This window comes from Parasteatoda tepidariorum, chromosome X1 (genome assembly GCF_043381705.1).
Source record: "Parasteatoda tepidariorum isolate YZ-2023 chromosome X1, CAS_Ptep_4.0, whole genome shotgun sequence".
In the NCBI taxonomy this organism is placed as follows: Eukaryota; Metazoa; Arthropoda; class Arachnida; order Araneae; family Theridiidae; genus Parasteatoda; species Parasteatoda tepidariorum.
Genome location: NC_092214.1, coordinates 80,902,808 through 80,927,677, shown reverse-complemented (window position 1 = coordinate 80,927,677; position 24,870 = coordinate 80,902,808). Strand labels below are relative to the sequence as shown.

General features: G+C 32.1%; 2 protein-coding genes and 1 long non-coding RNA gene across 4 annotated transcripts in view; 2 read left to right on the top strand and 1 right to left on the bottom strand.

Moving 5' to 3' along the window:
• The window catches only part of LOC107437019 (mitochondrial sodium/calcium exchanger protein), a 45,626-nt gene extending 39,496 nt beyond the window's left edge, over positions 1 to 6,130 (top strand). The window contains exons 13-16 of the mRNA XM_016048882.3: positions 1,386 to 1,461; positions 2,852 to 2,932; positions 3,881 to 3,948; positions 5,844 to 6,130. Coding sequence (XP_015904368.2) covers positions 1,386 to 1,461; positions 2,852 to 2,932; positions 3,881 to 3,948; positions 5,844 to 6,023 — 405 coding nt within the window. The 3' untranslated portion in view covers positions 6,024 to 6,130. The remainder of the gene's footprint in view (positions 1 to 1,385; positions 1,462 to 2,851; positions 2,933 to 3,880; positions 3,949 to 5,843) is intronic.
• A 2,783-nt stretch (positions 6,131 to 8,913) lies between these two features.
• Positions 8,914 to 15,695, top strand: LOC139427050 (uncharacterized). Its single transcript, XR_011638202.1, has 2 exons — positions 8,914 to 11,451; positions 12,419 to 15,695. It is a non-coding gene; the product is annotated as an uncharacterized lncRNA (long non-coding RNA).
• The window catches only part of LOC107437018 (kyphoscoliosis peptidase), a 108,600-nt gene continuing 97,963 nt past the window's right edge, over positions 14,234 to 24,870 (bottom strand). The window contains exons 10-14 of one of the 2 annotated variants that reach the window (XM_016048880.3): positions 24,653 to 24,810; positions 22,184 to 22,304; positions 20,363 to 20,504; positions 19,230 to 19,409; positions 14,234 to 14,985 (exon numbers count right to left, since the gene is read on the bottom strand). In XM_016048880.3, coding sequence (XP_015904366.1) covers positions 14,413 to 14,985; positions 19,230 to 19,409; positions 20,363 to 20,504; positions 22,184 to 22,304; positions 24,653 to 24,810 — 1,174 coding nt within the window. In that variant the 3' untranslated portion in view covers positions 14,234 to 14,412. The remainder of the gene's footprint in view (positions 14,986 to 19,229; positions 19,410 to 20,362; positions 20,505 to 22,183; positions 22,305 to 24,652; positions 24,811 to 24,870) is intronic. The other variant, XM_016048881.3, reaches the window with a different exon arrangement.

Sequence of the window (24,870 nt, the reverse complement as noted above, 5' to 3'; positions counted from 1 at the left end):
TTCGAGGGTGTGCGGTATTGGTCCCCGTTAACGTAAAGTGCTCGACTTCGCACTCAGGTCGTCGAGCTATAGAAGTGCCATTCCCTCTGCAGAGGATCAAAATTGTGATGGCGTGTCTTCGGATCATCCTCAGGGATGCTTCCCAGACCGTCGCCAATAGCCCGTTGGGCAGCTCTAGTGCGATGTAAAGGAACTACAAGAATAAAAAATTTAAGCAAATTTAAGTTTATTAATTATGTTAAGTTTATTAATTAAGTTTCCAAAAGACCTCGATGATGACAATTTTAATGCTCTTTAAGGCTAAATTAAAAGAAATTAAAGCTGTCTCAAAATTTATTGGGGATTGAGCTACGGTAATCTATGTAGCCAAACTACTGTAGCTATGCTATAGTTTAATTTAAAACAACATGAAACCAGTATTTCTTTTGCACCCATTTATTATTTCATTATTTAGAGATCTAAATTAGCAGGAAATCATTTCCTCAATAGAAATCCTTCATCATCCACCATTTTTCACGAATTACGTTACCTTTTATCGCCTTTAAAGGGACTGAGAACATTTCTACAGCCACTTACAATTAAAACAGTACAGAAAAAAACTTATTGTTCCACAGTTTAGTTAAAAAAAAAAACATGGAAAATTATTATTCTTTCGAAATTTTTGAAAAATTATCTTCTACATATTCTTGCCTCTTTTTTTCTCCCCCATATATCAAATTCCTGTCAGGTGTAACACTCAAGACCATTATTCCTCCGATATGAATGGGTGTTCAAATATTTATTGCTAATCTAGATCAAGGGTTTCCAACTTACATGACGCCGGGGGCCGCAATTAAAAACACCAGTCAAACGGCGGGCCGCAACTTTATCAAAATTTTATACAGGATTCTTTTACGTTTGAAGGAACTTTAAATATTACTGTCAGACTTTTATCAAGTTGTACAAAACAAAAGTATTGAATTACAAATTAAAGTAAGAAGTAGATTTTTACCTGAGAATTTGTTTTTTTTTTGCACCGTTGGTATGTTAAATTTCGCAGAAGCGAAGAATTAGTTTTTTTTTTTTTAACGAAAGAAAAGTATTTTAAACCTATATAGATTTTTTACAAAAATTGTCCGCAAAAAAATGACAACTACTATATTTTATCTAACTGGCCACAAAAAAAGGCTTCGCCGGCCGGATGTGGGCCGCCAGTTGGTAACCACTGATCTTGATTCTAGGATTGTAAGAAGCACCCTCTAACTTTTATCGACAGAAATTTAAGCAATTTATGTGTTCTAGAGCGTTTATTTATTTTTAATTAGGAAAAAAACATTTTAACAAGTCAATTAAACATTATACTAAGTATTTCAACATAATACTCAGCGTATTGTTTTCTTTTTTAGGCTGTTGGAGTTGCTTTTAGTCTCAGTGAATCTATCCTTGGACTGACAATTTTATCATGGGGAAACTGTCTACTCGGTAATTTTTCTTCTTACTATTTTCATATCATAAACACAAGCGCGAATAATTATAGGGGTTATTTAGAGCAAACCAAAGTGTCGCGTGAAATTATAAATCATTTCCAAACGAAAGATGAACACTTTGTCGATGCATACAACTCGACGATGCATGTATCGACACGTCTGATATGTCGACATACAACTTTGTCGATGATTTTTTTTTTACTTACTTATTAATTATTTGACCCTTAAGGTGTAGGTTAAATATAAATTATTACACATTTCCGTTACAACTTGAAAATCAAAAATGTTTAATATGCATTCCTCCTGGTTCATATGAATGAATTTATTAAATATCATCCATAAGTCATCTAAAAATACATATCTTTAAAAACATAAGTGATTTCTCTTCATATACTATACTGTATAAATTAATTGGAATAAAGTATAACAAATCTTTCTTGTGGTCTTATTTATACTATGCCTTTATATAGATTGATAAATATACTATGCAACAGTAAGTACTTTATATCAAACGTCTTCAAAGATTGCTGTTACAATAATTTTTATAACAGTATGTCTTAAAGATGTTTTGGCATTGACTTCATATATTAATGAGCACATTCTTTTGCCATATGGAACCAAACTTTTCTAGAATTAGTTATGATGCGTTTTTTTCCTGTCATACAAATTCATCTAAGTTTAAGACACTTCAAAACATTCTCAATTTGTTTTAAATTGGCTGGATTAGCCAGTATGAATACATTAACCGTTTCTTTAATTATCACAGGTGTCTCACTGAAATATCCTTTTAAGCATCTGAATAATAATATAACACTTGAGGGCTTAGGGGATGAAGCCTTCCAATGAGGTGAACCGGGTTCCGCATCTGGCTTGCACCGACCACAGTGCTGACCGCAGTGGTAGACGGATTATGGGTTAGAATCCCTTTGCCGTCAGGCTAACCGTGGGAGGTTCTCGTGGTCTTCTTCTCTGTGCGCTGCACAGAGAAGAAGACCACGAGAAAGTAATCGACGAAGGCAAAACTTTTCCCTATACTTGATCCAGGAGCTCCCTTGTCTTCTGGATTGGGTTCAAAATTACAAGGCTATGGAGTTGAACATTAGAGGTCGTAAATCCAAAAATTGGGTTCAATGATGGTTATAAAATAAAATAAAATAATATACACTTGCGGATCGTTAGCCAATTTAATATAGATATTTACTTACTTAAGCCATTTCCCAGTAAGCACACACCTCACGGCAAACGTAAGGCCGTAAGCTGGCATTCTAGGTAGGGTAACGGCAAAAGGCAAGTACAATAGGNATCCCCAGCTCCAAAAGTTGTGTGCTTGTTGGGTTGCGTAAATAAAAGTGAGATTTATTTTATATATTTATTTTTTTCTTCAGATTTTATGGCGAATCTCGCGGTAGCGAGGAAAGGATTTCCAAGAATGGCCATTGCTGCCTGTTTCGGAGGACCCTTTTTAAGTAAGAATAAAATTCAGATTATTCTAGCAAGGAAGTTTCATTAGTTAATACTATAAATCTGGGTATCAAGGGTGTTCCTCAATGATTACTCTTAATATATAGTTTTATGATCAAAAATTAAATGAAATAATATGTAAATAACAGTTCACAAATCAAAATTTAAGCGATGAAAAAAAAAAACGCTATCAAAATCTCACGAATTCCTATCGAGAGAAGCAGGATGGAAAATAACAAAACCAGTTGGGTTACCACAAAAAATTGAGAAGATGGGTAAATTGATTGGTAAGATTAAATTTATATTTCAAGGAGAAATGCGTTTGTGTTCAAAATAAAAAGTATTTTTGGTGTAAAGTGCACACAGTTAAAAAAAGGAAAACCTTATAATTTTTTTAATCGAATGATCAGATGGTCACGTACTGAGAAAAATAAAATTATTAATAATATTAATATATTAATACAAAAAATAATTATTAATAATTATTTCTTCTTTTAATTTTTAAAAATCTAAAAGAATTAATAATAACTTAAAAAAGTAATTAAAAACTTTGCAGAAAGAAATAGTGAAGCTACCCTATCAAAATAGAGATGCTATATATATATAGTTGGAAGAAAAACGTCAAAAAAATATAGAGATTTAAGTCAAATAATTGTGGATTTTTAAAACAGTTCTCGAGTTAGCTGTCGATGCATAAATTTATCTAAATTTTGTTTGAATTATTAGCCATAGATACCATGCAAATAATAAAATTGTTCAAGTTTTTTGGTAATTAAGTCATAAGAAATCTTCAAACATCTCGTTCCTTTGATCTGATGATTGCTTGAATAAAGTTTACAAAGACGAAGATGCTTTTAAAATTGCTATTGATAAGGGAATTTGTTTTTTAAACAAAAAATCAAATTCAAATAGAATTAAGAAAAGCATTTTATCCTAATTACATTCTTTTTTAGGCTTGCTACTTGGAGTTGGAATTCCTTGTATAGTTGTATTAATTGGAGATGGAGGAAAAGGAATGGATGTAAGTACTTAATACGAAATTCTTAACATTCTCGAATCATTTACAAGGGAAACATGTCAAATTTAAAAAAAGAAAAATAAACATGACACGTGGAACCAGTCGTATTAAACCAAAAAACAAGTGAAATGTAATATATATATAGTGATACTATTCGTCCAATAGTATCACTCTTATGGGAGAATATTAATCTGCTGGAATGTTGCTTAGGAACTATTCTCGTTACTGGATGTTAATGAAACTTGGTATATACTTTATGTATACCATGTGGCATTTCATTTTCTTGAAGTTCTAAACTTGTTAAAGCTTGTTCATATTCTCTCGCCATGCAATTGAAAGCCATTCACATAAAACAAATTTTGCCAAAAGATTTTCTGCAACGGGGAAAATTATGGTAATACTAATGACTTAATGAGTAATATAAAATAAATGTAAATCTTTTCTCGTTCATGAAAATCTATTGGTTGAAAGTTGTATTTATTTTTTGTTTCAGATTCTATTTTGTTCATACAACGTATATCATCGACATTTGTGAACTTAAAAATATTTTATTTGGGTCTTGATTTTAATTATAATTTAACCTCCCTGTATATACTATCGAATTCAAAATTAGAAGAATTTTCATATTTCCTAAATTGTTCTCAGACCATATTAAATGAAATTTTTTATAAAGTAGAGTTAGAGTAAAATTAGTATACAATAACTATAATGCACACCCACAACTGAGTAATACTCATCGGAAGTTGTAAAACAATGTTCACTGAATCGATCGGGAAAAAAAATGGGCTAGTAGAAGGTATGGCCCCTCACTGTCTATTTTTAATGTGATATACAGGTCAACACTGTAATTTTATCCCGAAAACTATACAGTTTACGTGTTCTGGGGCAACATGATCCACTTGTTTCTGTTCAGCTACTCTGATATCAGTCACTGAATGGTTTTCAGAAGAAAAAAAAATTGAATGTTGAAATTGTCCCCTTCAGAGTATACCAAACATCTTTTTAAAAAAAGGTCTGAGATCACGCGGGAAAACTCTTCGCTTTCCTCCTGAAAATTACTGACCACATGTTGTAAATATGCTGACCACAAGTGATCGACAACGCAGGGTGTTGTCTGTCATTCGAATGAAATCCTCACTAATTGCACCTCTGAAAATGCAAACATAGAGCTTCAAGAGACCTATCTATACCTTAGAAAAGTCACAGTGTCTTTTTCAAAGATATGAGAAAGTGTGCGACCATCAAACCTCCACTGTGATAATGATAGATTTCTCAGATAATGGAAAATTCGTTAAGGGCTTTTTACATATAACAGTGTTAACCAGTCAACATACTATACAGTTTCGGATAACTCATCTGTTACGGTATCAGTGGTCTGGATATTGGACGGCCGTACACCAACTCCATGCCTTTGAACGAGGCACTGGTACAGAGTCTGCCAACCCACAAGTTCTACCTGCTCACATTAAAGTGGTAGCAAATTAATAATTAAGTAAGCAAAACTATTTAAAACTTTGCTATTATCTAAAGACAAAACTTTTCCGATATTTTATATGCATCTTGTAATTATTTATAAATTTTCGTTGTCAAAATCTTTTTTAAACTATTGAAAACAGAAATTCTGCTACCATTTTAAATATTTGGCATAAATCCCCAGCTAAAAGCCAGAGAAGTTGGCAACTCTGTGAGCATAAGAGTGCAGAGGGCTCAAATCCCTCTTTTTTTTTTTTGCCAAATGGTAAAATGGTGGTTGCATGGTAACTCATTTTGAATTAGTGATTCAGCTGGCAGCCGAATACTACTCGTAGGAATAAATAAATATATATATTTTATCTTTTCAAACCCTACAAAATTCGAAAACATGAAAATTTAAAAGAATACGATTATTTTCTTTTCAGTTAATGTATTCACCTCTAACAACTATATTGTTTTCAACATTGGCTTTGAGTCTTGTTGGTACAGTACTCATGATGTTGTTATTTCGCTTCCAAACAAAACGATTTTATGGAATTTACCTCATCATCCTGTACTTGGTTTTCTTGGTCCTTGCTGTATTGAAAGAATCACACATTTTTTAAGAACTAGGAGAAAAAGCATGGAATAATTTTATATGTATTTTTATTATGATGAAAGGAGGATAACACGTGTTTACATTACTTTTTATTTTAAAAAAAATATTATTTTATTTGTTGTGGTTTCTTATTTTAACTTTTTTCACCTCACACTTAATGCACAATAATCCTATGATCCAGCATGCTGATTCACGAAGAAGACTTTAAAAATGTTAATTTCTGCAAACGATATTTTCAGGCTCGAAATCAGATCGGCTTTTGAGTTTTTAAACTTGGACACGCTCTAAAAGTGTGTTTAAGAAAATGGACACAATTCGAAAGGAGTGTTTACGAAAATAGGCACAGCTCAAAAGGCGTATTTATGAAAATGGATTCAGCAAAAAATGCGTCTTTTTGGATTTTAGCTCAAATTTAACAACTAAACGTGGAATAAGGTGATTACTTTTCCTTACTTAACTACTGAGCATAATCGCTACGGGACTAAGTTCCGTAACGATTATGTCGGGACGGTTAGATCAATATGTAATTTTTTAGGTGATGTCCTCATATTCAAAACTCTGAATGGTAAAGTTAGTTTGTAAACTCTAAATTCCTTCAAAGTAAATTTACTACATCCATAATAAATTTATAGTTCCCATAGCAGTGTAAAAACAAGTGTTGACTTTCAAAGTCTTAAAATGAATAAGAATGAATAAATGAACATCAAAAGACTAATTTAATAAAATGTACCAAGTTCTGTTTGCAAATGGATGATATCACATTACGAATTTATTTGAATTTATTAGATTATTCTTTAAAAAAAGAACAACACTAATAAAAAAAAATTTGGAAAGTGGAATCAAATGCTATGCCCATTTTCTTTAACACACATTTTGAGCTGTGTCCATTTCCAGCTGTTTCTGTTTTTTTAAAACCGTATTTTGAGCCATGTCCATTTTCATACACACGCATTTCGATCTGTGTCCAGATTTGAAAATTAAAGGCACGATACGAAATTGCACTTGCCTCTTTTTTAAACGCAGTTTTCAGCCCTTAATATATGGAAATTGTGGATAGCGTAGCCACTTTTTACCCTTTCTGGTCATTACTCGTTGATGCTTAAAGAAACCTGGTGCCAGAGAGCAACCGCTAAAAGGTTAAAATTGCATAGCTTAAGATTCTGTAAACGATATTTAGCTTTAAAAAAAACATATTTTCCAATGAACTATATTTGAATCAATGAGTTTTATAATTGTGGGCAAAATATTTTGGTTAGCTTAAATAGTTCGGATATGACGAGATACGTAAATAGTAAAATTAATCTTTAGGAGTTGAAAATTCCGTTTTTATGACTGAAATATTGGAACCATATATTCAGAATGTCCTCCATAGCTTGGAAAACCAAATATCTGAATTTGAGGAAAGAAGGTCATGTTGATTCAAGGTCAAAATCCGATCTTGCAATTTAAAATATTATCAGCATTAATTAATTAGCATATTGAGGACCTTGAACAATTAATAATGCATTTCACTACGTAAAAATATGATTATTAGATCAAAAATTATTTAAAAAAATTCTATTTTGTTTTTGGTAGTACAACACAACCATAAGTTGGATTTTCTGGTTTAGAAATTACCTGAGACATAACATTAAAATGAATTTAGAACCACAATGATACGGTTAGAGAAAGAGCAGTTCGATCAGCCAAGAATCAAAACATGTTTTAGTACGGGGAATCGAACCTCGGCCCAGGACATCGACTCAATAGTTTTAATTACAATTAAGCACCGATTATACGTCTTTCAAGGGACCGATGTACAGTACGTCAAAAAAAAAGAAAAAAAAAGAAACACAATGAATAACTTTTGATCTAGTAATCTGATTTCTAGTTCTAGGACTCATTCTTAATGGTTCGAGGGGGTGACCTCAAATATTCTAATTAATTATTTCATACGATATTTTAAGTTATGAAATCAGACACAAAAACGTACTTTCTCTGAATAAACGTACCTTTTTTTCGACGGATTTGGATTTCTGACCCACCAAAAAATATAAAGGGTAGCCGCAATCTGAGAAATATGGTCCCCATATTTTGATTAAGAGAGTGATCCAAATTTTTGACCCCTTAACGTTAATATTACTTTTTAAGCATTTATCCATATCTCGAACTTTTTAAGTGAATTGAAAAACATTTGCACACAATTATAGAATTCTTTACTCAAAATAATTCCATGCAAAAAATAAATTTTAGTAAATATTTATTATATATTTTAATAACAGTCAAAAAAATTTTGAATTGTAAGGTATAAAATTTTTTACGTCATTTTAAAGTATGTAATTTTACATGAGAAAATTTGAGCGAAATCAGTTGCATAGAAATCGAATTTTGAATATACGACTTTTTAAAATTTGATTTCTCAGGAACTATTCAAGCGATTTTACTCAAATTTTGCATTTGGCCATACAAAATTACATACTTTAAAATGATGTGAAAAATTGTATACTTTACCATTAAAAATTTCTCTGACTATTGTTTAATAAAAAATAATATTTATTAAAAATTATTTTTGTACATGGAATTATCTTTGGATAAACGAATTTTATAATTGTGTGCAAAAATTTCTCAATTCGCTTAAAAAGTTTTAGAGATACAGCGAAATACGCAAAAAGTAAAAAATAACATTAAGGGGACCAAACTATGGGGATCATTTTTCCCAGATTGTGGCTACTCCCTATATCTTCGTGATTAGAAATCCGATACCGTTGAAAAAAAGGTATGGTTATTTAGAGAAAGCACGTTTTTGTGTCTGATTTAGTAACTAAAATATCGTCTGCACTATTTAATTAGCATATGCACTAATCAATTAGCACTAATACTGCACCAATTAATTAGCATATATGAGGTGAACTCCTCGAACTATTAAGAATAAGTCCTAAAACGTGAAGATCCGATTACTAGATAAAAAGTTATTCAGAGTGGTCCGTTGCTTTTGGCACACTGTACAAATGACCAATATAAAATTTACAACTAAAAATTAAATTAACTGAAAATTAAATAAATTTTTTTCTAAGAGTTAGTTTTTTCGTCGTATAATAGAACTTATGTAACACTTTATAGATTGAAAATGAACTGGAACTGTAATGGAACGACGTATAAAAGAAAACGACGTATAATTGAGAAGAGTATAAATGATGCTTTACTGTACTATCAAAACGGCATTAGAGATGATCATTAGACAATAAACTTTTTTAGAAACAAATAAGGAAATAAATAGATAAAATAAAATAATATAAAATAAAATGAAATAATAAATTTGAAGTAAATAAAACTTGTTCTGAAATAAAAAATTTTGCGAAAACTGAGAAATCCATCCGAAAATTAATGTCACTGAGTCGATTAGAAACACTAATTGATTAAAATGGTCCAAAACATTCTAAGTTTTTAAAATAGGCTCGTTCCCAGTAAACCGCTTCTAACAATATTTCCAAACATCGAAGGCATCATAGTAGAATTTTTCTGGAAGGTAATGTTTATTTTAGTGACCGAAAACTTAAAGTTCAGCCACATTTTTGTCGAACATTGATGAACTTCCATCATCGACCTCTTCATGACTTTCAAAAAATGCATTGTGTCAATTAGGCATTCAGGTAAATATCAAAGTTCGATGCAAAAAGTTCAATTGTGTTTTCACATAACTCATCGAGTGCTGCATGAAACTTACTTTAACGCTTTAGTGAAACTCGTTTCACTAAAGCGTTAGTTAAAGTAAGTAAACGAGTTTCACAGCATTACTTGTCAAATAGTCAGAAACGACTATGTTGACTGCCTTTGCACGCTACGACGTGTATTTGCTTCAGAGTCAAATCAGTGGCGTTACTGTTTGGACAAACCCTGCATATTTTAACTTTGTCTTTAAAAAGATCCATAGAACGTATGATTATAGTAAAGAAGGTTCTAAGTGACAAGTAGTGATTTTATGCACATTCGAATTCTGAAGGAATTTGATTGCAAACCATCCAAGAATCACCTTTTTCATAGATACGTTAATTGGACTATAAGATTCTTTTAAGCCTGAAAGTTTTAGTGCTTTCAGAATAACTTCTTCCACTAAATAAAGCATTCCCGAGGACTGGACTGTTGTGATACACGATTGTCATGCAGGTAAAGGCTTCCGAGTTTCATGACCAATGGCATGATGGTAACAATGTGGTCCGAGCATCGATCGTCTTTACTTTCCAGACAAGTGCTGGACAGGTGGCCAAGCTGTTAGCGTGTCGGACTGCGAAGCCAATGACTGCGGGTTCGAATCTCGCTCTGGGCATGAATGTTTCTCTCTATGTGTTGTCCTCTGTTGTGTTTATGAATGTGGCCCACCTTATGAACTGGTATCTGTGGCAGTGTGACTTAGGCTCACAGGTGCCCACTGGGTAATGTTAAATGAGCAACACTTCCGGCATCGTCCCAAATGAAGAACGTAAAAGTTCAGTACCTGCCATTAAGAAAAAAAGAAAATTCCAGACAAGCTTGGTATCCATCGATCTAAAACTGAGTGGGCTTCTTTCCACCATCAGGAATCGAACCCCAGTTCTTCACAATGACAACTCAGTGCATTAACCCAACACCTCCTAGAAAAGAGTAGGCCTCTGCACGGGTTACCATAAATATCATTTAGTAGTCCAAACGTAATGACATACGCCGTATTTTCAACCACTGCGCAGCTTAGTACCCCGAACGTAATGACATCTTTCTTATTTTTCATCAACTGCGCAGTTAACTTCGTCACATCGGACTACAAAATTGATCCGTGCTGAGGCCTTCATACTTCTAGGAGGTGTTGATTAACCACTCATTTATTACGGTTCTAACTGCTTCCACTAAGCTCTCAAATAAAGAATAAGTCGAAGAAATTGCTCTTTTAACGTAATAAGCATCTGAGCATGCGCCAGACTTCGAAGACATGTCGATTTTGCCCACATATGGGAAATTGTGTTTTTTTTCAAAGAAAGTTTTAATGCTATGAAAAATAATGAATAAAAACGATGAAATATTCTTTTTTTTAAAAAAGAAGAGAAATTAGAAAACTTATGAAATTACATTAAATTGTAATTTTGTTGTTGTGTATTTAGTCGTTTGAGGCTAGGTTTACGAGCTATCATCTGACGCACGTTCAATCGATTGTAGACTTTCCTATAACTCTTTCTTATCCAAATTCCTCACAAACAAGTCTATAGAGGTGAATTATAAGAGAATGCGAAAAGTACGATAAATTTTGTCCTCATAATGAAGCCACGTGACTATAGGGTGAATCGAGAGAGAGTTTTTTCAATTTTCTTTATTATTTCAATAAATCGATGCTGGAAATTCAAAGCCAAAATTCTTAAATTATGATGATTTATTGTGGCGCATTTGGTTGCACAGAAAATTCATTTAAGGGGGACATTATACTTTCAAAAGTAAGTTAATTTGTTACTTTTTGGAATTACAATTTATTTATTTATTATAAAAATGGAATTTTAGAATGTTCTTTTTTTCTTAAAACATCATATTAATTCTGATTATTCAATTTTATTCATTATAAAAATCTAAATTTAAGCCTCCTACAAGTAAATACAAACGAATAAAAACAGAAACATGAAGTGAATATTATATTGAATTATTCATTATTAATACAAAAAGTTTTTTTTAATTTTAGTGCTGAAATGTAGCAGTCGAAATTTTGGAGACATTGCTGTCGTTCATTTATGTTACATAATTTTACATTTTTAATCTCCCTAATGTTTTCGATAGAGAAACACTCTCTGCTGTTGAGCTCACTACTGTTGAGGCGCAACTTCTGGAATTCTAAATTAAATGCTAGTTGCTAATTAAATTATGCCTGTGAAATGCTGAGTGATTTCAAATAAAACTCCATGTTAATGCCAAAGAAAACTATTTGTGTATTATTTATGTCAAATATTCGTATTCGATTTTTATTCTTCGAAATTTTTTTATTATTTACATCATTAGTTTGCAAAAAAAATACTTGAGGAAAACAATATTCTTTTATTAATTGATAAATATTTTAAAAAAAAAATAAAATCATTGGAATTTTTAAATAATTATTTAGTTTGCTTATATAAGTCTCTAAAAATGAGCTAATATTTAATTTTTTATGTTTACAAGAAAAACAGATTATAATTTTTTTTTTCATGTAACAAAAAATTTAGAGTTGCTATTACTTTTATTGTAACCCTTTGCGGTCGTGTTAAGTTTATACATGAGTGTCCTGCTGGTCGGAATTAATTTACGTTGAACGAACAGTAATATATGATAATATGCAAGATTATGAAGGAAAAATAAAACTTATTAATTCTTTTTTTAAACTTTAGATATATATAACACAATAATATTGTAATTTCATGTAAAAATTATATTTTATAGTTCTCCATCGTGTGGTATCTTTTAAAGCAATGTGAAGCTCTGGTTTTCGAGAACATGCATCGCAAAAATAATTAGTTTGGCGTCTTCCGCCTTTTCTCTTTGATCATACAGAACAATCTTCACAATGCCGCAATCTCTGCAGTTTGCCCTTAAGTTGTGGCTGACATCGCTGCTGTGGTGGCTGAGAGACGACTGGAACGGTAAAAAAGCGTTGGTGGCTGAGAGACGACCGCAAAGGGTCAATATGCTGCATTACTGAAAATCTGCAGATAATTTTTTTTAAAGAATGAATGGAACAGTAATGTATTTTTTTACTTGAAGTAACAATTACAGCTGGAACAGAAAAGGAAGTAAATGAATTATGGAATATATGTTCCTCTGCATTGATTGTCGATGTAAAACAAAATATATACAATTCTTTCTGAAAAACAGCCTCTTTTACTTAGACTGTCTATTTGAATTTTTTTTGTCTAAAATATGCCCATTTTTATACTGCTGTTTTGTCACTGCTGCACATGCTGATTCGCCCATTTTTATACTGCATGGATGTTTCCTTGCAAGAGGTATTCTGTAAAGACAGTCCTTCATATATTTATAAATTCTCGTCAAAAATTGAGACAAAGTATATCTATTAGAGTCATAAATTAATGTTTTAACCAGGAAATGCAAGAATGCTTTTGACATCTGATTTTAGAATCAAAACCCGTTTCATTCCTTTTCAAAACTTGGAGTTTCTAATAATAGTTTTTAAACTTTTCTCTATCTCCACAGGCAATCAAATAAGTTTTGGTGACCGTTTTTACCAATTTTGGTTTATATTAGTTTGGATAATTTTTGATTTGGTTTTGGTTATTTGGTTATTATTTTGCAGTACTCAATGCATTAACTTATGTTCGTTTTGACATATATACTAAAAATACGCAGTAAGGGAGGTCTTTACAGAACACCTTGCATATTTTGAGAATGAAGTCAAAGACATATTAATGAATGACATTTAATATTGAAGCAAAGAAAGATGAATCACTACTGAAAAAATGACAGCATTAAAAACATCAAAATCAAATAGTTTGCCAAAAGTAGTCTGAAAAAGTTTCAATAACTTCTTCAGGTCAAATGGGAAATTTTTCTTGAATGTCAAAAGTGGTAGTATGTCTTAAAATTGATTAATAGCAATTTTAAGGACCACTATATGTGCAAACAATTTAAACAAATAAAACCTGATCAAATCAATACAGTTTTTAAATGCTAGCAAAATTAAGCATATTAAGTATGTCTTACCACAGTAAATTTTCTGGGCAACCTCTGTAAAAATTTTCTGGTTGCTTTTATTTTACAACGAATCATTAGACTATCTGCTATAGTTTAGAAAAAGAAAATAAGAGCTTTATATTATACATACTTTTTTCATTATTTTGTATTAATTTTGTATTAGTTTAGGTCAAAATAAATAAAAAAAATCTTGTATTTAGCATTTTAATAGTTTATGGGTATAAAATACGGCACTGGTGTCTTTTTTTGTTGTTAAAGGTAAAATCTTTCAAACACTAACTTCCGAACAATAATTTTTCAATTTTACACTTATTTGCAGTTATTTAGATCTAAGAAAAACAGTTATAAATCATTAAAATTTCAATTATTGATACATTTTTGAATATAAATGAAGAAAAAAAACTTTTTTATTTATTTTATGTTTTAGTACAGATATAATTCCGATAATCTATCAGTTTTACTAATTATTAGACTGTTCTTTATAAAAAAAATATATATTTGGTTGTAATTTGAGTGTCAGAAAAAAATGAATGAAAGAGACTTAAAGAAATTTGAAAAAATTATATCTTCTCTCTTCAAAAGCAATGAAATTTTTTCACAAAGAAAAAATTCATTTATTTCGGAAGTTTTGAAAGGCTCTTCTTACCAACAGATTCTATTATGCATTACATTGCACAGTCCAGTTTATAATAATAAAATAATCGTTGCTATTATACAAAATGATTTCACCGGAGAAAAGCAATTTTAATTTTTCTTTTGTCCTTTTTCTCTGGTTCTGGTGGTTCTTCTTTTTCTGGTATTTTAACTTGTGGTGGGGGAAAATCTTCATCATAAATTTGTCGAGTGAATTTACAATCAATGAGGTATGATGCTAAGAGAGGTAAACGCCATTTACCTTTTTGTTTTGGTTTCGGCATTCCAAATATGAGGAACTTGTACATACCTACACGAAGTGGTGTAAATGTAAAACTAACGCGATTTTCTTTGTCTTCTCGGCGAATGATATCTTTGGAGTCCATTTCTATGCTTTCGACATCCAATAATTGGTAAGTAATGAGCATCACATCTTTTACCTCAAGAATAAGTTTTCTTTTCCCACCCCAAGTAACAATCATAGGTCCACTTTGGTTTATCATTTTCATACGATAATCATAGAAACATTGAGTTGGTCCCCAAGGCATTTCATTGTGTGGAAAAGGCTGAATATATTTTTTCGCTACTAAACAGTCCAATAAAAATATAACTACATTGTGCAGGTTTGTTTCTTCTTTCATTTCCCTTTCGGGTTTGGCGTAAACCTAAACAAAATAATCAACATTTTACTATTTATTTGGGCACTTCTAAAACACTAGATTGCCCAAGGAAGTCATTTTGACTGCTTTTTCATTTGCAAAAAATGTACAAATAATAATGAATACATTTTTTTTCCAAGTGAAGTACATTTTTTTTATTGTTAATATTTACTAATAGCTTGTTACATAACTGTAAATAATAAAAAAAATATTAAAAATTAATTAAACAAATTTCTTTACACATTCTTTCACAATGCAGTCATTTTGACTGCTTTTGGGCAATATAGGTATTTCAGTCTTTCTAGTGTTAACATTAATTCAGTTTAAATACATAATCTCAAGAAACAAGCAGCACGATATTAACTGATAAAAGCTTCATTCATTTCCAAAATATACAAATTGGAAATTACAGTCGACATGTTTTAAGCTCTTAAAAACAGGCGCCCATTTTCAAGCACTTGAAACATGACGATTGTTATTTCCAACTTCGTATATATTTGAAGCGAATAATTATACTAATTAAGTTTGTTAACACTATTGAACACTAAATATCAGAACTTATGAAAAATACCTTTCTATTTAAAATAATTAATGCCATAATAATTTTTTTAATTGCATTTTTAGTCATCAGATTATCTTAAATAATTTCTGGAAAAATAATAGGCGTTGAAATCTTTACGTGATTTGGACAGTTCGCTATTTCATGTGAAATAAAATGGCATTTTGTCGCAGGAATATATCGAATCATAAAAAAATATTTTGAAGTATTTGTAAAATTATTTTAAGGGTTAAAAAGTTGAAAGTACTGACTTATTATTTTTCTGCTAAGAGTGTGAAAGCAATAATGCTAATGCCAATTGAGTTTGGTGGCACTATTAAACACCAAATAATAATGAAAGTTATCTTTCTATTTAGCATAATAAGCTTTTAATTGAATTTTATGACATCAGAGAATTTTAAATAATAATTCGTGAAAACAAATATTTGCCTGGCAATCCTTACGCGATTCGGACAGTTCGCTATTTCATGCAAAAAAAAAAAAAAAAATATGGTATTTTGTTGCAAAAATACTTCAGTCAAACTTAGTAAAATATTTACAAAATTAATTAAAACTGGATTAAAAATATATATTTTCTGTTAAAATTATAGCACTGTTTTGATCCTTACATTTGGATTTTCATCCAAACGCTATATTATTTTTTCTAAAAATACTTCACATAGAAAATAATGTAAGTACTATGAATATTTAAGGATGGTATCAAACAATCATCCAAATAAAACTTTGTTTTATTTTTAAGCATCTAGAATTTATAATGAAAAAATTCGTAAAAATTGTCTCAGCAAACAGAAGGAATTTTCGAAATTGTTAAAAAATTTTTTAAAGTATTGGCATAAGTTGTAGAAAACTTGTTTTCAATAATTTATGCCAATTCCTGCCAATAGAGTGAATTACAAGTTTCCTCTAAAATACTTACTGTGAATGAAATTTTAGCTTCACCGTTATCAGCTGCCATGCACATATTTTTTTGATTCATGATAAGATGGGGAGGACATCAATGGATTAGTTTAATAAATATTGTACAATAAGTCAAACAATTAGTAAGGGGCAAATAATTAAACTCAGAAAAAAAAATTTAATCCTAAAAACTGAATTTTTTTTGCATTGTTTGGTAGAAACTGTGTTTAGCTCACAATTTCTCTATAAGATTTACTCTTAAAAATTATAAATTTTTCAGGGGTGAAAAAAACATTTATTTACTCAATAATTCTTCGAGTTTGCTTTATAGACCGTGTATAAGTTTCGGTGATGGGAATGTAAGACGTCAAATGAAACAATATGGCAATGAAACATCCTCTTTAATAGTAAAAGATAACAAACCATCAAGAAACTCACTAACTCCAATTAACGGGTTATTCGTTAAAAACATTTAAAAGTTGTTATTAAAAGAATAATTAAAACTTAAACGTAAACATCTCATACTGCAGGTGGGCGTCACCGGTTAGAAACGGAATATCGGTACGAAGTCTCGGACGCTACACAACGACCCTCTCAAAGGCTGGAAATAGGTGTAATCTCGGCATTAAGCGCTTCCAACCGATTCATCGAAACTATGATGACATAAAACTAAAAAGTCCTAAGTTAGTCAATGTTTGAAACTAAAAAGTTCAGGTAAAAGTCTTTGAATGAGTAAGACATGGGTTGGAGGCAGTGGTGCATCAGTTGGGAGGGCAAGACCCCTTGATCATGGTCGTGAGCAGATTGAGCGTTTCTTGGTCTCTCAGCAACTCTTGAAGTTCTTTTATGAGGCTGACGAGACGATGTGCATTAGATGTTCTCTTACTGGGGCGGGCCTCGCATCCAGTAAAGTTCGATGTGTGTGCTTTCAGGCAATTGCAGCACTTGTCCGGGGTCTCTCTGGGTTTTTTTTTGCATTGGTACGAATAGTGCCCTTCGGCGCATTTCATACATCTGGCTTCCTTTTTGCAGCTACTTTGTGTGTGGCCATAGTTCTGACATTTGAATCTCTGGATCGGTCTCCTTCCACCTCGGTACTTCTCTACGACGATCGGGAACTGCTTTATTCTTTCAGCGTGGTAGATCTTTGTCTGATTGGCCAGCAGAGGAGTGACTACGACGTAGAGGAGGAGTGGCCTATTGGCTCCTCCCACTTTCTTCTTGAACTGCACTATTTTGTTGACTTCGATGTCCCCAATTCAAGGGAAATCTCATCGATGCTAAAATCATCTGGGAGTCCTCGGAAGAGCACTTTTTCATTCTTGAGTGGAAGAACTTTCTCAGCAGTAGGTGCAGTCCCTGGGACTTGAGTGGGTGTCTTCGAAGTCTCAGATGTTTTCTCCGGCTGTGGTGGGGGGGGCAGAGGCAGGAGAGCTGGTTTTCGGCTTTGTTGATTTGGCTTGCTTCTTCTTCCTCTTTTTCGCTGGAGGCTCGATGATATTTTCAGAGTCCGAGGCCCGACACTGTGTTCCATTTTTTCTTCCGCAGGGGTGGAGGCAATCTCGGGCACTGGAGTAGTAATCTCAGGAACTGGAGTGATACCTCTCGAAGGCAAACTGTCATCTCCTTAAGTACTGGACATCAGCCTCTTCACTCCCTGTCTTGGCCGCCGGTTGTGCTCCTCCGCCGGTATTCATCCGCGCAGGAACTATTCCGGTTCGTCCTCCTACCTTCGGTCTTCGATCCAATACTCGATCCTTCCATCTCGGCTTTTCATGCTATCTCAGCTGTCGCAACCAATAGCCTATACAGACCGGTCATTATCATAGGAGGTAAAACAAGTTTCAAAAAAATGATTGTGAGGTGTTTTTAGTTTATCTAGGAATGAATCTAGAGAATAAAAGTCTACCAAAATCAGATTAACAGAAGTGGATATTTTTTCAAAATGACTGCCGCTAACTATGAAATTTCGAAAAACTCCTGTAACTTAATTAATTTTTTGCGTAGAACAATTATTTTTTATGTCTAACTTAGCCACGAAAAAGACTATCAAAATTTGCAAACGATAGTTTTTTTTCCTACAAAATGGCCGCCGTTAAATTTGAACATTGTCAAAACTCTTATTGGTGTGGAAACTACCGAAAGCTTTATTGGACAAAGAATTTCATTCAACCTCTGAGAGAAAGTTTATCACTGAACTTCTGAATGTGAATATTTTTCCGAGACTACTTCAATGACTATTTACTAGGAAACGGGAAAAACTTAGTGCGGAACAATTATTTTTCAATCTAACTTACGATTTTGTGTAAATAAATAAAATAAAAAGTTTTTTTATTCACCACAAAAAACACGTAAATATTTAGTGAAAAATTACGGGCAGAATTCCTTTTCGAAGAAGTATTGCAAATATCAGTTATTTAAATTTATCAAACCCACGCTGTATTTTTACGCTGTATTAAATTTAACATATCACGCTGCATTTTTTTATCACTGTACGAAGTCGTTCGAAAATATCAGCTATTTAAATTTATAAAATCACGCTGTATTAAATTTATCAAACCCACGCTGCATTTTTTTTTGTAGCTCTTTTGTTTATTCATCATATAAAACGCGTAATTATTTAGTGATAAATTATTTATTTAGTGATGGCATCAATAGATATACTTCATTTTCGAGGAAGACGCTGGTATTTGAAAAGTCGTATGCAAATACTAGTTATTTATATTTATCAAATATTCTTAGCTAATTTTCTTAACCTAATTTTAATTTAAAGTAAATGAAGAGTTAAATATACTTTGAAATAGTAACGTCCTTCAACAGGAGGTGTAACAGCAAAAGATCCAACCAGTCTGTCTTCTTTGAGTTGGCAAAAAACGTAATTATTAAGCGAAGCATTTTCAATTTCATCCGCTGGATATAGTTTGTACTTCCATCTCATTGGTTCATGAGCTGCAATTTTAACTTCTTTGTGAACCTAATAAAGATAAAGATTTTCTTATATCTCAGACAGGTGATTTGTCAGTTTATTGGGGGATTTTATCCGGTAAAAAATGAATCACTCTGAATTTATGACCTAATATTGGACTTTAAATCATAAACAGTAGCATGATTGGTTTAACAAACACACTTTAAATGCAGGGTGTTCCGGAAAGACCACCCTCAATATATAGTTTTAGGCACCTCTCAAAAAAGGAAATATATACGTTTGGATTCGCAAATTATTAGTTAGGCGAGAAAAAACAGAGGTAAAAAATTTTTTAAACGTCATGGAGAATAATTTGTGGTGAAAAATATTTAATTATGGCAGTATCAATGATTACAAACGTCTTTTCACGATTTTATGATCCGAAGGCTGAAAGAATACACCAGTCTATAAATGGATTTAGTATTTGCTTGGTGATGAATTGTGCAATTTGCCAAGAATTTCGATCTAGTATATTACAAATCTGTACTAAATCATTCTGACTTTTATTAAGGTGAATCTAACAGGACATTTCAATGTTCTTTGAAAATAATACAGGTATGATACCGATGTCATGATCCAGTAATGCATACTGAAAAATTATTCCTCCAACCATTTTAGTAATAGAGTGTTATCAGTAAAATTGGCGTACCAATATCTTATCGTTTCACACTTTTTCCTATTTTGAGTCAAGTGCCTTATTAACTGTAATTTTTGATTTTTTATGTTTTGTAATATTTAAAATCTGTTAAAAACAGACCCCATAAGTTTAAATTAAACCACTATTTATTTCAAAATAATCCGAACTAAAGAGGTCTCATAATTTTTCAATGGATTACACAGCTGAAGCTATTATAAAGTTGAAATTTTTTTCTCAAAATAGTGTGACTTAAGCAAATTTAGTGATATGAAGTTTTGATTTTCAGCAAAATTCAAACCTGTAATCATATTTTGAAGCAACTTACTTTAAAAATAACAGGATTTTGTGGCCGAGATCTTATTTTCATGTTGTAATCAAAGAAGTAAGGAGACACTTTAGGTAAAGCGTTAAATTCATCCAAGCTTACGATTACATCAAGAAGCTGCCACCTGTCAAATAATAAAATGCTGAAAAACAATTGTATAAAATTATTTAGCAAATACAGTCAAACCTTGTTATCAAACAGAAAGGCTTTCTTTTCATCGAAAATAGTTCTATTTTTAATATCTACAATACTTGTGTTGGCCTGTAAAATAACATGTATTTACTTAAAATAAAAACAGTTAATTCAAGCAATGTCATTATTCTTTGCTTGTTTGTTTCGTTGTTCTTTGATTTCTCCTTAATTATCCTTACTTTTCTTCCAAATCACATGCTGCACACATTGCAGCACCTATTAACTAAGGTCCTTCCGTTTAAATTCAACACCTTGGGAAGTTTATTCAAATATTATGGGGATATATATTTTGTATTAACTTCACTCGGTATGAATGATCAAAAATGTTTTGTAAAATAAAGCGCCATAGAGAAATATATTCTTTCTCTATTATCAGGATAGCACATGAGTTGGGAATTCATAATTTTCTTTGATATTGAAAAGAATTGCGTATTCAAAGGTAAAGCATAAACAAGGAGGTGTTGCGATTTTCTCCTCTAAGCATTTATAGACATCTATGATTTACTTTTTTTTTCTTCTTTTTTTAGCGAAAATGGGGAATCCAAAATTTCCAAAAATATACTTACGTAGTAATAAAACAGCCATAGAAAGGAGTTGGTAATGTTTAATAACAACATTAATTGTAGTTTTAATCATTGATTGGTCTATTTCAGATTCATAATGAGCAACTAAAAACAGAATTATATGTATTTATATTATTTTATAATTAAAATTTATTTTCAAGTGATAGAAATCTTTGCCATCATTCTGAATTCATATACTGTAATATTAATGATATGACACTAATTAGACATACTTATTTAAACTATTTTATATTGTTATGAATTTTTTTTTCTGTCCTCAGTTTTTAAATTTTTGTCTCATTATTCAGTTGTAGTGGTTTAATTACGTCGCACTAGAGCTGCACAATGGGCTATTTAATAACCATCATTGAACAGCAGACCCAATTTTGGGTTTACGACTACTAATGTTCAACTCCGTAGCCTTGTAATTTTGAACCCAATCCAGAAGACAAGGGAACTCCTGGATCGAGTATTAAGAGAAATTTGCCTTCGTGGAGCAAACTAGTATTTGCGTTACATGGAGAGGAAGACCACGAGAACCTTCTACTGTTAGCCTGACGGCAAGGGGACTCTGACCAGTGATCCGCCTACCACTGAGGATAATTCACTGCAGCACTGTGGTCGGTGCAAGACGGATGCGGAATTGACTGGGATTCGAACCCGGTTCGCCCCATTGGAAGGCAAACGCTATATTCCCTGAGCCATCACGTCTCACAATGTGCTATTGGCGAGTGTCTGGTCCTTAGGAAGACATGCCATCAAAATCCTCTGCGGGCAGGATATCTTTGTTAGCCCAACGACCTCACAAATAAGATCCCCTCTGCAGAGGATCAAAACTGAGGGATCATCATGAGGGATGCTTCCATTACCACTAGCCCACTGTGCAGCTCTAGAGCGTCCTAAATAAAGTGCTTTGGCTGATATTGATTTGGCTAAAGTGCTTTGGATGAATATTTAGAGATCAATAATCTTTCTCAATAATTATTTCACTCTCGTTAAAATCTAAAAATATCTTCGTCAAAATCTTCTAGTCTTCGTTAAAATCTAAGAGTAAGTTTTTCAATACCTGCTATAGTTATTTTCCATTTCATCATACGGATAATGCGTCCAAATCATTATCTCTGGGTCCGTTAGGAAGAAATGTTCGTTTAATTTCTGCTGAAATTTTCCGGTATGATCTGTAAAACCTAAAAACGAAGAAATTATTATTTCACTAATAAGAAAATTGCACCAAGTGTAACATTAAAATTTGATGCAAGGTGGTTAAAATTAAACTGACGGTACTTAGAAACTCGTAGCACCGGTTTGGCTGAACGAAACTCTTTGGAACGAAACTTCAAACAATTGTTATTTAGATCATGGGGAATACACGGAAAAAAATAATTTGAAATTTCGCCATCAGATGATGCAGCGAAAAAATAGATAACAGCCCTAAATTTCAAGGAATAATACTAGAATATTTTATTCACTTACACTCGGCGTTTTCAGTGTGCTTACTTTTTCGTCCAGCGATGTGCATGTGATTGCATGTATGCGTCACAGGGAAATAATGAAAACGGAGATTTGATCAAATCCCTAAGGATATCATGGCAGATGTTAAAATAACAACTCTATGTGGGGATTTTCCCAAAAGAAAGTAAATGGTCCCATCAAATCCCTGAATGATTATATTGAAAAAATGAAATGAACGATGACAGATGTCGGTTGAAAATAAACAACATGAAATAAACAAAAGATGAAATGAACATGCGGACTTTTACTTATGTTTTAATTTAAATTATTAGCTTTAGAAGTTTATTTTTTTGTTGACCGTAATATCCATTGACGAATGATATTTTTTGAAGTAATGAGCTCATCAAGTTTAAGATCGTTACTAAAGATTAGTAAAAATATTGGTATATGGAATGCGGCTAATGATAATAATCACTGTTTATTATTTTAAATAATCGGGTAATTAAAGGAAATGTGTGCCATTGTCTAGTTTACCCTACGCTGATGTTTTTTTGAGGTTAATTGCCAGTCCCGGTATACCTTTGCCCAGAAAACCCAATACTGTATATCAACGTTAAGTGTCTTAAAAAACGTAAAACGAATTTAAAAAAAAAGATTCAAAACCTTCTAGCACAACAGATGAACAAAGCATACAAATTGCGGGAGTCTGCATCTAAAGTAAACAAACAACTGTATTGTCTATATCTGATAGATAATTCTGTTTAATCAACTTAATTGGTAGAGTATTAATGATAATTATTAGTATTAATAATAACTGGGGATTAATAATATTAACCGATTAATTATATTGATCGTAACATCTAAACAATATGTCATCTTTTCACTAAAACAGTATATAGGAACTTGATCAACATTTACTCTCTCTAGAGACCTCTCAGAGTTGCTATTTTAAAATCTTCCATGAAATCCTCATCTAATTTAAGGATTTAGTTCAGACTCCGTTATCCGGCATATGCTTTTCCATATAGTTTTAGAAGTGCAATGTGGTAAACATGTTTTTCAAACGAAACCTTGGTTCTATGATCTAAATAAAATCGAATCGATCGGATCCGTTCGGCAGAACAGGAAATAGGAGTACCATCAGCTTAAATTATACCATCTTGTATAAAGCAAAACACAGGTCACATAGATTATTTTGAGCTTTTGTACGATTTTTCTCAAATGTTTCAGAACAAAAAGAAAAAGATTATGATCTTCTTGGGTGAAATTGGAAGTTTTTTTCTTTCGAAGTTCGAAATCAACGATCAGCTTGGGATGTTGGGTGGTAATAATTAAATTTACTATGTTTTGACTTACATAGTCTGTTCTGGTAGATGGATGTTAATGTGTAGGTTATGTTGACCATGCGAACTACAGTTATAAGAAGTGGTTCAAATTTCGATCACCCGGTTTGAAAAGGCCATGCGGATAAACAAATTTCACAAATCAAATACTCAAAGCTTTAGTTATAGCACATGTTCAATGAACATTTTATTTTCAGAAGCAAATGTTCAAAATGCAGTATACGTGTTTAATTGTATAACTGGAATAAGTTTCCAATCTACTCCAACAACAGGAAGTTGCTTTGCTTGATACCAGCTCCAATCCAGTTTTGTTTAAATATCGTCCCCTTCTTCTACCCTGCACCACATATCCCCAATTAAGTTGCTATATTTTTCAAAGCCTGCTTCGATATAATCTCTTTCCGTAAGTCTTTCCAACCTCGATGTTTTTGCAATTCTCTTAACAATTCTTCTTGCAAATCTCTATGTTCTTGCAATTCTATTCATTCTATTTCTATTAACTCTCATAAAACAATCTTTCCAGCAATGTTCTCGCTTCTTTGCAACAGGGAAGTTACAATGTTTTGCAACGTTTTTGCAACTTATAAAATGTTCACTTGTTATGCTTGTATAAGGTGATTCTTACATTTAGGGTGGAATGGGTATCTTAATAGTTGTTTATAATTATTTTAAAAAATTAATTTGAGTAAAAACTTAACAAAATAGTAGAATGGACCGAAATAAAAAAAAGTAATTCTTACCAGTTCCCCAAGTAGTGTCGATAAAACGCCAAGCTCCAAGTAAAAAAACAGCATTCCAGGCATGGGTGACATCCTCACCAGGAACGAACTGATGGCCCGGTCTATAATCATAACCCTTAGCGAATCCATTCAATGTTTTCACCCTTATGCTTGCTACCCTTTAAAAAGAAAGTTTTCTTACAATTCTTTCAATATTGGAGTCAAATCTTGCTTCTCAC